Source organism: Lissotriton helveticus, chromosome 3_1 (assembly GCF_964261635.1).
Source record: "Lissotriton helveticus chromosome 3_1, aLisHel1.1, whole genome shotgun sequence".
NCBI classification, from domain to species: Eukaryota; Metazoa; Chordata; class Amphibia; order Caudata; family Salamandridae; genus Lissotriton; species Lissotriton helveticus.
Window position 1 is genome coordinate 2,077,380,994 of NC_136061.1, and position 14,002 is coordinate 2,077,394,995.

At 45.3% G+C, this 14,002-nt stretch overlaps 1 protein-coding gene across 1 annotated transcript in view; it reads right to left on the reverse strand.

Annotated features, from left to right (window-relative positions):
* Window positions 1-14,002, reverse strand: part of FANCI (FA complementation group I) — a 765,095-nt gene that overhangs the window by 102,132 nt on the left and 648,961 nt on the right. Inside the window, exons 33-34 of the mRNA XM_078683200.1 lie at window positions 650-706; window positions 495-554 (exon numbers count right to left, since the gene is read on the reverse strand). Of these exons, the coding sequence (XP_078539326.1) occupies window positions 495-554; window positions 650-706 (117 nt within the window). The remainder of the gene's footprint in view (window positions 1-494; window positions 555-649; window positions 707-14,002) is intronic.

The following is a 14,002-nucleotide window of genomic DNA, read 5'->3' on the forward strand; positions in this document are numbered from 1 at the left end:
GTGTCTGTGTCCACCATTGTCAGTCCCCATGGAGTCATACATCCTTTCCCCATTGTTATGGTGCCCTAAATATCTGCCACTATTTCCTAGTGTCGCTTTGTCCTCGTATCTTTATTTGGCCGGTCTACCTGTTTCTACTTCTGTGGCTAGATTTCTCCCCGTCCTTGTTTCGGCCAATCCCCTGCTTTCATGTCAGTGTATCCTAGCCTCCTGGTTCATTTTCTCCCTTATCCACAGAGAGGGTGGGGGAATGAGCTTTTTAAGGGGATTCTTCTTCTTTCTAAAGGCCTGCCTGATAGTTCCGCTGTAGAAATTCCCACCCATTCCCATGATAAATAGATAGCCAGGTACAGTGCGAAATAGGCTTTTAAAAGATGCAAGAGATAGGATGAAAAAGTTGGGTTACAGACCAAACTCAACGGGGAAGCATTAGCCGTGCAACTGATTACAAGCTTACTGTTTTAAACATAACATAAAATGTGTGGTACACTTACTTGCACATAGGTGATAAAGGCATAGCACTGAGGGGTTAAGTGAGAGCCAGACAGCTTCACCTATGAAGTGGAAATATTTCAATATTACTACATGAATATACTCATGACCCATTAAGCACTGTTTATCATTATATGCCATTATTCAGTTTACTTACCAGTTTTTCTAGCCTCGGTGGGATGTGTCCCAAATTACTGCTGTACACCTGCAAAAACTATGCACAACAAAACAGAACATAATTAAAAGCAATCACAGCGCATTCCTTTGAAATATTTTTCAAGTAACCATGTAATTAAGTTTCACAAAAAACAGCACTAGCTTGTATTTGCAGGATTGTCTCTGTCTTTTTGAAACCCACAAAATAAATTCAATGACTTTTGCAATACGTGTCAAAGTGACCAAAATTAATGCTCTTCCGCAACAGTTAGCTACCACCCAAGAACCCAAACGTCTGAGGTAGGTCTCCGGGTGCAAATATTTGGCGGCAGACCTCTGCATGCATCATAATATACAAACAAACATCCTTGCGTCTTTACTATGGATTAAAGAATATTTCAAATTGAGAAGATTCCTCTCAGTATAAAGCCAGAAAGCATGGCTTCCAGGCACCTTCCACTCCTACTAGTTACCAACACTCATTCTGGTTGTCAGATGACTAAACACACAAAAGGTGATGGGAGGATGCTCGCAATAAGTCTAACCACTGCCAATCTTCTCTCTGGGTAACATTAGCAACCATCATTGTTTTGCTCAACATGCCACTGTTTCCCACGAAAACTAGATCTGGCAGTCAAGCCTTCTCCTACATTGCTCCTAAAGCATGGTAGGACCCACCACTACATATAACAGCCTCCTCCTCACTTCTTTAATTTCTGCAAGAAGCCGAAAACTTGGCTTTGAGTAATCACACTTGGCCCAACGCATGCCCAGACTCCTGCTCAGCGCCAGGATACCCTCCTGGGTGACTGAGCTCTACAAATCAAAATAGCATAACATCTCAGATTAGACTCGGCTATATGCAAATCAATTTTGACCCTGCTCCAATAGGAACGTTCAACTCGAACTGTCAAGCCAGGTCCTCTCTGAAACAGAACACAAGCAACCCAGGAACGGTTTCACGTTATATGTTATGTTAAATGTTGGGGGGGGGCGTGGCTAGCGCCCGCAGGAGATTGCAGCGTTTCTGTGACTCTCCCGGGGAGCGGCGGCGAAGGAATGCATGGCGTGACTCCTTTTGGTGTTTGACGATGCAAGAATCACAGGTCGTGCTTTAGGAAGGAATGCAGTGCTGGAATGGACCTTTAGATGAAGCTTTCGAAGTCCACAAGGTCTGTTTTTTTTTTTACTTCGGTCTTCAACGGAGCCTGGTGAGGTTGAGGCCATTTTCCGGTCCCCGCTGACGGAGCCTCGCTCCTAGCGGTATACCGGTTTATCTATGCTGCTGCAAATAACTGCTCCTGTTTCTCCCTTCTAACCTGTTCTTCCTTCCCTCATTTCATTCCTGGAGTTTGCCGAGTCGTCTCTCCTTCCCGCCTTCCCTTACGAGTTACGAACCCGTCATTGTCCTATGTAGTCTCCATCCTCCCTACCCGTACATGTCCTGGATGTTCTGTAAGTCATTCTTCCTTCACATTTTTCTTCTATATCTTTTTCTTTTCTTACTTTTCTTTTCTTTTCGTCCCTTGGCTCCTAGTTTATTTTCAGCTTTTTCCTATTCTCTTATTTCTTCCTGGACGAATTCCTGTTCTCTCTTTTTTTTTCTTCCTTTTTTCATACTCTTGTGTCCTGCATCATTTGCTCTCTCATCTGCTTTCATTGTTATTGAATACAGTTCTTTTTTCACAGGTTTTTTCATTGACTGTTTTCTTTTGTTCATTCTTAAATTTCTCTACATACACAAATGTAGTACTTTGTACTTTTCATGTAGTTCTACTTTAAGAGTTTTTCGCCGTTTATTCTTATTACCATGTACTGATTGTTATGCATTTATTTTTGATTCACTTATATTACTGCTTTGCCTTAACCAGCTTATTATGTATTTTTTTTTCTTTTTTTTGCCTTGTTAAATGTCTTTAAAAATTGTTTCATGGAACGTTAAAGGTTTGCACTCCCCCATAAAGAGGCAGAGAGTCCTGACACACTTAGCCAAGCTTAAAACAGACATCGCTTGCCTACAAGAATCACATCTCTCACCAGAAGAATCTGACAAACTTAAAAGAGGTTGGGTTGGTGCGGTTTTCTTTTCCCCAGGTGATGGAAAGCGTAATGGGGTTCTCATTTTATTTCATAAATCCCTCTCAGTCAAGATAGTTGATAATTCAGCAGATCAGCTTGGCAGATGGGTTTTGGTTAAGTTTGTTGTGGACAATACTCCAGTTTCACTTCTTAACATATACGCTCCAACTACAGGGGATGCCTCTTTTTGGTCTTCTTTATCTCCTCACATTACCCAACACTATGAGGACAATTGCATCTTGGCGGGAGATTGCAATTAAGTTTTTGACCCCTTTCTGGATAGGCACTCTACCAGTATATACAATCCTCATTAGTTACATAAAGCTTTCAAGCAACTTATTCATCAGTTTAAACTTATTGATGCTTGGAGGTTATGTAATCCCACTCTAAGAGTACTCCTTTTTTTCTCCGCCCCACCAGAATCAATCTCGTCTAGATTATTTTTTTATCTCACATCATCTTTCTCAGTCTTTGTTTGCCTCTGACATTGGTTCTATTTTGATCTCGGACCACGCACCGGTCTCCATTCACCTTGACATTCTGCAGAAATCACCCCTCACTAGGAAATGGCGCTTCAATAATTCCCTGCTTCTTGATTCTGATTTTGTTTCCTTCTTCACTACATTTTATCATGATTTTTTCTTACGTAATGAATCCAACGAGGTGCCTTTTCCTGTTGTGTGGGATGCCTTTAAGGCATCCGCTAGAGATTCTATTATTGGGTATGTCTCCCGCAAATGTAAGACAGCAGAGCAAATCACTAATGACCTTCTCCCCAAGATTAAGAAACTGGAACATTCTTACTTTGCTTCTAAATCCAAAGATTGTTTAAATGAGCTCATTGCTACTAAATTACAATTTAATAAGGATACCACAAATAATGCTTCCAATTATTTATTGCGTTCCAGCGCTAAATTTTACGGTGGTCAAAACAAGGCCGGTAAATTATTGGCAAATTATTTGAAAGTTAAAAATAATAGGACTAATATAGATATTATTTATGGTCAAGGTTCTGTTTTGAGACATAAAGATGAAGACATCTTGCAGGAATTTCTTCAATTTTACAAACCATTGTATTCGTCTGAAGCAACTTCCACGCCCCAGGATATTTGTCAATACTTTTCCGATATTGAGTCACCTTTTGCTACCCCTCCTGACCTCTCTCCATTAGAATCAGATATAACCCAGAAAGAACTTCTTAGTGCTTTGAAATCTCTCAAAAAAGATAAAGCCCCGGGTCCGGATGGGTTCACAGTAGAATTTTTTCTCCATTTTTCGGCATTGCTTATCCCAAAATTACGTACACTAATTTCCACTTTCCACTTTTCTAGATTCCGGCTCTTCCTCAGGCTCCTTCTCTGATGCTCTCATTTGCATTCTTCCCAAACCAGGTAAAGACCCACAGTACTGTAAGAACTACAGACCCATTGCCCTAGTGAATATTGATTACAACATTTTCTCTAAAACCTTGGCTATCCGTTTAGAATCCTTCTTACCAGATTTATTGGGGAAAGAGCAATCTGGGTTCGTCAAGGGTAGACTGCTTTCCGATAACACTAGATAGTTCTTCGATATACTCTCTAAGACGTCACACTCTTCTCAATCCATCGCTGCAAATGCCTTAGACGCGGAAAAGGCTTTTGACAGAGTCGAGTGGTCGTATCTTTTTCAGACGTTGAAATGGTTTGGCTTTGGCCCAAAAATCTCTTCCCCTCATTTCTCTCTTATATTCATACCCTAGAGCTGCTATTACGGCAAATGGTGGTATTTCTTCTTATTTCTCTCTTGGTAGAGGGGTTCGCCGGAGATGTCCCCTCTCGCCTTTCTTATTCAATCTTGCCTTAGAGCCATTCCTATTGCGAATTCGCCAAAATATTTCCATAAAGGGTTTCACTTTTCAGCAATCCACAATTAAAATGGCGGCCTATGCGAATTATGTTTTATTATTCTTGTCTGACCCCACGATTTCGTTACCTGTTTTTTTAACCGAAGTCAATTCATTTGCCTTGGTCTCCGGTTACAAATTAAATAAAGATAAGTGCGAGATCTTACCCTTGACTAAATTCACTTATAAAATCGGATTTCGCTAATTCGGGTTTCACGTGGAACCCTAACTGTATAAAATATTTGGGTCTTCACTTTACTCCTACTCTCTCAAGTACGGTTTCACGTTGTATGGAAGTCTGCTAAAAAAAATTGCCAGACCATACCACAAAATGGCATCCTCTATATTTATCTTGGTGGGGCAGATTGGATACTATCAAGATGATGCTTTATTCACAATTTCCAATATTCCATTTTCTATCCCTTCACTTCATTTCAAGAACATTAATTCCATCCTTTCTTCATTCTTATGGGGGTGCAAAAAGGCTCGTATGTCTATAGCTAAATTAACGCGCCCGAAAGCAGAGGGTGTGGTAAACTTCCGAATTTTTCTTTGTACCACAAATCCTTTCTACTAAACCAGGCTTCTAAATGGATTGATGATTCTCCCACATTCTCTCCCTTGTGGACAATGCTAGAATTGGCATATATATATCTCCCTTTTCTTTTCTGGAATACCTCTCTTTTTCCCGTCCACCGCAGTCTATTTCCACTCCGATCCTCAAATATACTTCTAAAATTCTGCCATCTCTGTCAATTTCCTCTTTTTTTGACCAACCTATTTGGCATAATTCCTCGATTTTAATAAATAATAAACCATTTTTTTGGAAGTCTTGGAGAAATCGTGGTCTCATTTGGGTGCATCAAATATTCCAACAATCTCGTATTATTTCTTTTTCAGAGGCTGCGGCATCTTTTTGTCTTCCTCCTTCTCTTCGTGCTAAATATCTCAAATTAACACAAGCACTTCAATCAGCTTATGAATCGCATATCACATTACCTTCCACGTCACCTCAGGAGTCTCCTATCATATCTCAATTGCGCATTCTACTTATCAGAGGAACCAGGGTGTCCAGGATTTATTCTTTGCTACTTGCGCCAGCATCACCACGCTCAAAGACTAAAGTGGAAGAGGCATGGGAAGGGGACATGGGTGTCCCATGGTCTGTTGAGTTATAGGATAGGCTATGGGTAAGGTTACGGAAATCCTCCAGGGCTTTCAATACTGTTCAAACTTTGTTTTTTATTTATAACCGACTCTTACTTTCTCCACTTATTCTTAGTAAAAGATACCCTGACTTGTCACATACATGTTGGACTTGCTCTACACCTTATGCAGATTTGTTACACTTGCTTTTCAATTGCGCTCCGGTTCACACGTTTTGGGTTAAGGTGTGGTCTCAAATTAATAACATATTTTCCACTATACACCCATTCCATATATCTCATATTTGTTTAGGCAGTATCTCCCCCATCTGGGATCATTGCACTTTCAGCATAAAAATAATTGACTTGCTTATTGCAGTAGCTTTTCAGCAGATTAGCAAGGCTTGGAAGGACCTTACTAAACTTTCGTATCAGGCTTGGTGGTACGCTGTATGTTATAACCATAGGCTGGACACAACATTTGTTTATCCACTTGTGTTGGCTCCAAAACGAAAACAGTTATGGGACCCAGTCACCTCATTTTTTAATTCATGTGTTCTCCGCTCTCTGCCTCAATCCCCCTTTCAACAGGAAGTCGCTAAACCTCCTTGAGTTCCCTTCATTGTTTTATCTACTTTCTATTAACAAATACTCTACCATTCTTTAGTATTTTCACACATTAATAATGGTTGCATATTTTATTATAGCTGGTTACTTATACAGTCTATTTCTTTTGGTATGTCTCTTTTATTTACTTTAGTGTATACTTTATATTTGCATTGATGTTTTTATTTTGTATAAATGATTTATAGGATTATCAATAAACTATGTTCTGAACTTAAAAATATGTTATGTTAAATGTTATGTTATATGTTATGTTATTTATTATGTAATATTTGGCTGCATCCTGACCACCCTGAATGATTTGAGTAAAGGATGCCCTAAATACTTCCAGGACTGCAGGCGAGATCGTGCTGGCCATACCCAGAATGCATGCATGTAAAAACCTAGTAGGCAAACACCATTGGCCTGCCTTAAGGCTAGCTGACTCCCTGTCTGAGGGGTTCAGAAGGAAAGAACGGAAACCAATCGCATGCAGTTTTCGGTCTTCGTTTACACCTCTAAAAGGAGTTCATTATGAATTCTGCATCATTGACGGCCAAATCCTGCAATGGGAGAGGGGGATGAAACAGAGATAGCTTTTGGGGGAGCGTCAGAATAGTGGATAAATTACCACAGGAGAATACTTAAAATCTCATGTAAACTTCAGCAAAATGCCATCGCATTGAGGAATGCCCACCCAGCCAATGGAATCTTCTATAACTATAAAATAAAAAACCACAACAGCGAATGACTGAAGGGAGATGTCTCAAAGCCAACTCTTCTGCTGGATGTATGTGCTGATAGCATGAGGTCTCCAACAGACCGCTACAGCTGCCTGTATGCGAGACCTAAAGAGCAAGTTACTTACCTTCAATAACACTCTTTCTGGTAGATACTCTCTCTAACCGTAGATTCTTCACCTTTTGAATCCTTCCACGTTCCAGAATGGATTCTAAAACTTCTATAACAGTTCCCGCGCAACAATAGGTTGTATCACCAGCCTCGAGATGTTATATGGAGATGCATTCAGGTACCACCCCTACATGCAGACGTTAGTTTCCTCTTTCATACATTCAGCACCCTCAAATGTAGAGTAACTGGCAAAAGAGAAGATACAAGTGTGCAACTCTTGCCTTGGGATCTTATCAATCACAGGATGATCGATCCACATAATGGGTGGATTTTTTTCCCACCACTGCATTAAAGCAAGTGTGGTATCAGCAGAAAAATAACATAGAACGTCAGGTCAAAAGACTCGTGCGGAAACCATTGAACAAAAACTGCTGGTTTGATAAAGAACAATGTCGCATAAAGAAAAAATCGAGAACTGTTAGAATTTGAGGCATTTTTATGCTTTTTCCCTTTTCCACTTGGTTAAAAATACCAGTTAAACAGACCCTCTATAGGACTGGACCTATATATGTACGTGACTACTATGCTGCCCAAGCCACCCAACACTATCGTCAACACATACACATACCTAGATATCCTGCACTCTGTGAGGTCTGGGTTTGCCTGTGACATGTTCCAGTTGTTCTACCTGCTGGTTTTGCTGGCTTTACAGTTGCATGCACTTATTGGTAACTTCGATCAGATATGTCTCTATAATGTATGCAGCGGGCTTTGGCCCATCATGTGCCATGAAAATCTAATAAATTATGTTTAAAAACAAAAATATTAGTTAAGACTTATCATAGGTGTAATAATAGGTTCCATGGAATCCAGTATGTTAAGCGTAATCTTAGTCTTCCGTGAGACGACAACAATTTGTAATCTGAAACGTTTGGGATCTCATCCTTCATGCTGATTACATGCTACAACACTGCACCTTCTGAGATTACAAGGAAAGGGCATACAGTGGTAAAAGGGATTTCCAACAAGTACATTTGGTAAAGAACGTTTTTTTAAATAACAAGCTTTTTCGGATGTGATATTGACACTGCTCCACACCCATTTGCAACTAATGCTTAGAAAACAGGGCTATTTTTTTTTGTTTTCCTGGCCTTTTCATGCAGGTCACACCACTACCCAGAACACAGAAAAAGCCCTCGATTAGCTGTAAAGTTCACAAAACCATAATATTGATTTTCTTCCTCAGACTCAATTCCCTAATCTCTCTGCACACAAAATGAATTTCCTTTGATGAGAGATTTTATAGTTAATACTATGCTTTCCTGCATATTATTTGATTCTCCTTACGCCTATGCCATATGCCTTGATCAGGAAAATAGTATTAATACAAATAACCCCCTTACACCGATAGATTGCGCAGTTGCAACTCAGACACTCCTCCCCTCCCCCCCACACTGCCCCAACCCCCCTGGGAGGCTTGATTTTACCAGGCTTGTTGTAGTGCTCCACAGCAGTGCCTGTGGCGTCAATTGCTTTCAGTTTTCCGCACTCAGCAGAGGCAATTAAAAACAAAAAACTAGAATAAAAAATAAAACTGGAAATAAAGCGAATTTTGAACCCAGTCACGGAGAGATAGAACAATCTGAAGGCTCTGGAGACGGAGTTCGCAGACGACTCCTGTTTTGTACCAAACCAAGACGAATAACTTAATTCAGTAACGATATTTCTAGAGGTTACTCTAGCTTCCTGCAGACGCCTCACCTATGAATCTCCACTGGTACTAAAGTGGATCCAAAAAGTTGAAATAGCTCTACTGTGCCAGTAGGTGTCATCACGGCTCCAACTCGAGTCCACTGCCTCCACAGATGTGACATCACAAAGCTCTATACGGCACCACTCTGGTGCTCTAACTGGAGTTACCCTGTACTGATACTTCTACCTGCAGATTCCTCACCTTACGAATGAAGATTAAATGATTACACCTGGTACTTAATTTGTTAAAAAAGTGTCAGGGCCCTCTCAGGAGCCCAATTCCGCTGGAAAGTGCTCATTGTCGCGGGCAGCACTATTAATCACAGTTTCAACACAACTACTAACCCTCACACTCCTACAAGTGTGTTAATTCTGACTATTTCAATCAATCAATCATTTGTAAAGTGCACTACTTACCTGCAAGGGTCTCAAGACGCTAAGGGGTGGGGGAAAGCTGATACTGTTCGAAGAACCAGGTCTTGAGGAGTCTTCTGAAGGTCAGTCTGCCGTAGGCGGATGGGGAGGGTGTTCCATGTCTTGGCGGCGAGGTGGGAGGATGATCTGCCGCCGGTCACTCTTCGCATGCGTGGGTAGTGGCGAGGGTGTGGTCGGCGGAGCGGATCTGGCAGGCGGGGATGTAGAAGCTGAGTCGGCTGAAGAGGTATGCTGATCCGGTGTTGTGTAGTGCCATGTGTGCGTGTGTGAGGAGCTTGAAGGTTATCCTCTTGTTGACGGGGAGCCAGTGCAGGTCTCTCAGGTGGGGTGTGATGTGGCGGCGGTGAAGGATGTCGAGGATCAGGCGTAGCGGGCGTTTCCGTAGTCCAATCTGCTGCTGATGAGGGCCTGGGTGACCGTCCTTCTTGTTTTGGTGGGGATTCACTTGTAGATCCTGTGGAGCATGCGGAGGGTGTTGAAGCAGGAGGAAGAGACGGCGTTGACCTGCTTTGTAATGGAGAGGGTGGAGTCGAGGATGACCCCTAGGTTGCATGCATGGTCGGTGGGTGTTGCTTGCGCGGTCGGCCACCAAGAGTCGTCCCAGGCCGAGGGGGTGAATCCGAGGATGAAGACCTCCGTCTTGTCCGAGTTCAGCTTCAGTCGGCTGTTTCTCATCCAGTCGGCGACAGCCTTCATTCCCTCATGAAGGTTGGTTTTGGCGGTGTTGGGGTCTTTGGTGAGGGAGAGGATCAGCTGGGCGTCATCGGCGTAGGAGATGATGTTGAGGTCGTGCAGTCGGGCGACGTGGGCGAGCGGTGCCATGTAGATGTTGAACAGCGTTGGGCTGAGGGATGAGCCCTGGGTTACACCGCAAATAATCTTGGTGGCTTCAGAGCGGAAGAGGGGGAGGCGGACGCTCTGTGTTCTGCCGGAGAGGAAGGAGGTGGTCTAGTCCAGGGCCTTCTCTTGGATCCCGGCGTCGTGGAGGCGTGTTCATAGTATACAGTGACAGACTGTGTCGAAGTCGGCTGAAAGGTCCAGGAGGATGAGGGCAGCGGTTTCTCTCTTCTCTAGCAGGATTCTGATGTTGTCGGTGGCAGAGATGAGGGCAGTTTCGGTGCTGTGGTTGCTGCGGAATCCGGACTGGGACAGGTCCAGGATGCTGTTCTCCTCAAGGAATCTGGTCAGTTGTTTGTTGACGCCTTCTTGATGACCTTCGCCGGGAACGGGAGCAGGGAGATGGGTCGGACGTTCTTGAGGTCCTTGGGGTCCGCCTTGGGTTTCTTGAGTAGGGCGTTGATCTCAGCATGCTTCCAGCTCTCTGGGAAGGTAGCTGTCTCGAAGGAGATGTTGTTGGCTTTCTGGAGATGGGGTGCAATGGTGGTGCTGGCTTTGTTGAAGATGTGGTGAGGGCATGGGTCTGACTGGGATCCGGAGTGGACAGAGTTCATGATCTTGATCCTCGTCGTTGATGTGGGTCCAGGATATCAGGCGGTTGGTGCGGGTGGTGGTCGTATGGGTGGTGGTCTCGGTTGTAGCCGGGGCGGTCGCGGTGTTGAAGCTGTCGTGGATGTCTGCGATCTTGCGGTGGAAGAAGGTGACCAGCGAGTCGCACAGGTTTTGTGAGGGTGGGATGTCATTGGTGTTGGAGCTGGGGTTGGCGAGTTCCTTCACGATGTTGAAGAGCTCTTTGCTATTGTGTGCGTTGTTGTCTAGGTGGTCTTTGAAGGTGGTCCTTTTGGCGGATCTGATGAGGTGGTGGAGTCTGCGGTGGCGTTCTTGTGTGCTGCGTAGCTTTCTGGTGTTCGTTCATGGATCCAGTTCTTCTCTAGCTTTTGGCAGGTTTGCTTGAAAGCCTGGAGGTCTTCAGAGAACCAGCTGGCTTTCTTTCTGGTGTGGCTGTTGCAGGGTTTCTTGAGTGGGGCAAGGGTGTTGGCGCAATCGTCGTTCCACTGTCTGAGGTTGCGGGCTGCGGCGGCGGTCGGGTCTGTGGGAGGGCTACGGGCGAGGGTGGTGGTTAGCTGTTCTTTGGTGACTTTGCTACAGCAGCGGCACGGCATCTGCTGGGTGCGGTGGTGTGTGGTGGGTTTCTGGAAGGTGAAGTGGATGCAACGGTGGTCGGTCCAGTGGAGTTCGGTGGTGTGGTTGAAGAAGATGTGGGAGCTTGCAGAGAAGATGGGGTCCAGCGTGTGACCGGCGGAGGGGGTGGGTGTTGTGACGAGTTGTTTTAGTACGAGGTTGGTGAGGTTGTCGATCAGGGTGCAAGAGTTGGAGTCTTTGTTGTTCTCGAGGTGGAAGTTCAGGTCCCCGAGGAGGATGTAGTCCGTGGAGGCAAGGGCGTGTGTGCTGACAAAGTCGGCCATGGAGTCGCTGAACTGTGGTCGGGGTCCGGGGGGGTCTGTAGACGAGGGTTCCTCTGAGGGTGGTGTTGGGGTCGGTGTGGATCTGGAAGTGCAGGTGTTCAGCGGTGCTGAGGGTGCCACCGGTGTATGTTGAAATTTTTAGAGTGTTCCTGTGGAGGATGGCGATTCCTCCTCCTGCTCCGTTGGTGCGGTCCTTGCGGGTGATCTTGTCGCCTTCTGGGATGGCTATGGCGATGTCCGGTTCTGAGCAGGGGTTCAGCCAGGTCTCTGTCAGGAAGGCGACGTCTTGGGTGTTGGAGTCCAGTAGGTCCCAGCGTTCAACGGCGTGTTTGCGTGCGGAGCGGTTGTTGAGAAGGATGCATCTGAGGTAGTTGGGTTCTTTGGTAGGTGGGTTGGCGGGCTGGACGCTGGTGAAGCTGCAGTTCCGGCAGGAGAAGGGTCCTTGGGTCTGCTTTGGGGCAGCCAGGCAGCAGGTGCGTGACTGTCCGGCGTTGAGGGTGCTGGAGTCGTAGCAGATGCGGGTGTCGTGGCACTTGCGTGGGCCAGGGGTCCTGGCGCTGGGCGCGGTCCAGGCGCGAACGGGCCCAGACGGGCTTGCCTTAGGCACGCCCACTGCGCAGCCTCCATATGAGGGGATGTGGGAGGGAGGAGCAGCTGGGAGGTGGGAGCGTGGTGGCGAATGGGACTGCGGGGGGCGGGCCGCAGGGACGCCGCGGTGGCAAAACGGGAGAGGGACGGCAATTAGGCACAACAGAAAACAATTTAACACAGTGAGGCACAGGAAAGTTAGGCAATCTGGCACAAAAAGAAAACAATTAAGGTGCAGAGAGAAAACAGGTTAGGCACAGAGACAGCAAGGTGTAAGCAAAACAATGCTGGTATGGGCAGTGAGACAGGCAGAGCAGTGCAGCGGCGTGGGGAGCGACCTGCCTGCAATCAGGGTCAGAGGTCCCCCAAAGTTATAAGAATGGTTTTGGAAGCATGTATCAGTAATTTTTAATGTACATTGATTTAATAAACAACTGTTGTGCTTGGCTCTAAATTAGACAAACAGCTTCACCATGTGACAGCCTATCATAAGTGGTGGTGATGACAATTAAGTGCTGATGCCGAACCGACGTGGAGGGAGTAGAGTGTCGTAGAGTGGAGGAGTGTCAGAGTGAAGTGGACAGAGTGTGTGGAGTAGAGTGTTGTAGAGGGACGTAAAGCAGAGTAGATTGTCGTAGAGCAAAATGGCATAGAGTGTGGTAAAGTGGAATGGCAGAACTGAGTACAGTGTGTCAGAGTGGCATGGTATGAAGTAGTGTGTCGCAGAACAGAGTGGAGTGAAGTGGCATGGAGTAGAGTGGAGGGAGTTGTGTAGAGCGTGGTACAGTGGAGTAGTGTCGTAGATTGTCGTGGAGTAGAGCGTTGTGGAGTGGCACAGAGTGGAGTAGAGATTAATGTAGTAGAGCTTTTGAGTGGAGTATCTTTGAGGGTAGCGCTGTGGAGTGGGCTAGAGTGAAGTAGCGTACAGTATAGTGGTGCAGCATAGACTTGAGTAGAGTGCATTGGTTTTGAGTAGAGTGCATTGACGTAGAGTGCAGTGACGGAGAATGGCATAGAGTGTAGTGGCATAGCATAATAGAGAGTTGAAGAGTAGAGTGGAATGGTGCAGCATAGATTACAATGGCGTAAATTGCAATTGCTTAGAATGGCGTAGATTGAAGTGCCATAGAGCGGCATACAGTTCAGTGGCGTAGAGTAGATTGTCTCAGATCAGAGTGAAGTGGGGTGGAGTGGTGCAAGGTAGAGTGCAGAGGTGTAGAGTAGAGCGGCGTAGAGTGCATGGAGTGCAGTGTTACAAGCAGATTAGTGTGACATAGAGTGCACTGCCGTTGAGGGGTGTAGAGTGCAGTGTAGAGAGGCATAGAGTTCAGTGGCAGAGAGCGCAGTCTTGCAGTAGTAGTGTCAGAGTGCAGTGACAGAGTGGTATAGAGAGCAGCAGCATAGAGTACAGTGGTGCAGAGTAGACCAGAGTGGCGTAAAGAGTGACGTAGCATGCAGTAGTGTAGAGTTTTGTAGAGTATAGTGGCATAGAGTGCAGTGGTGCAGAGTGGAGTGTTGCAGAGCAGAGTGCAGTGATGTAGAGTGAAGTGATGCATAGTAGAGTGGCGTAGAGTGCATTGGTGTAGAGTGGCCTAGAGTAGAGTGGTGCAGAGTAGAGTGCAGTGGCATAGAGTAGCACAGAGTTCAGTGGC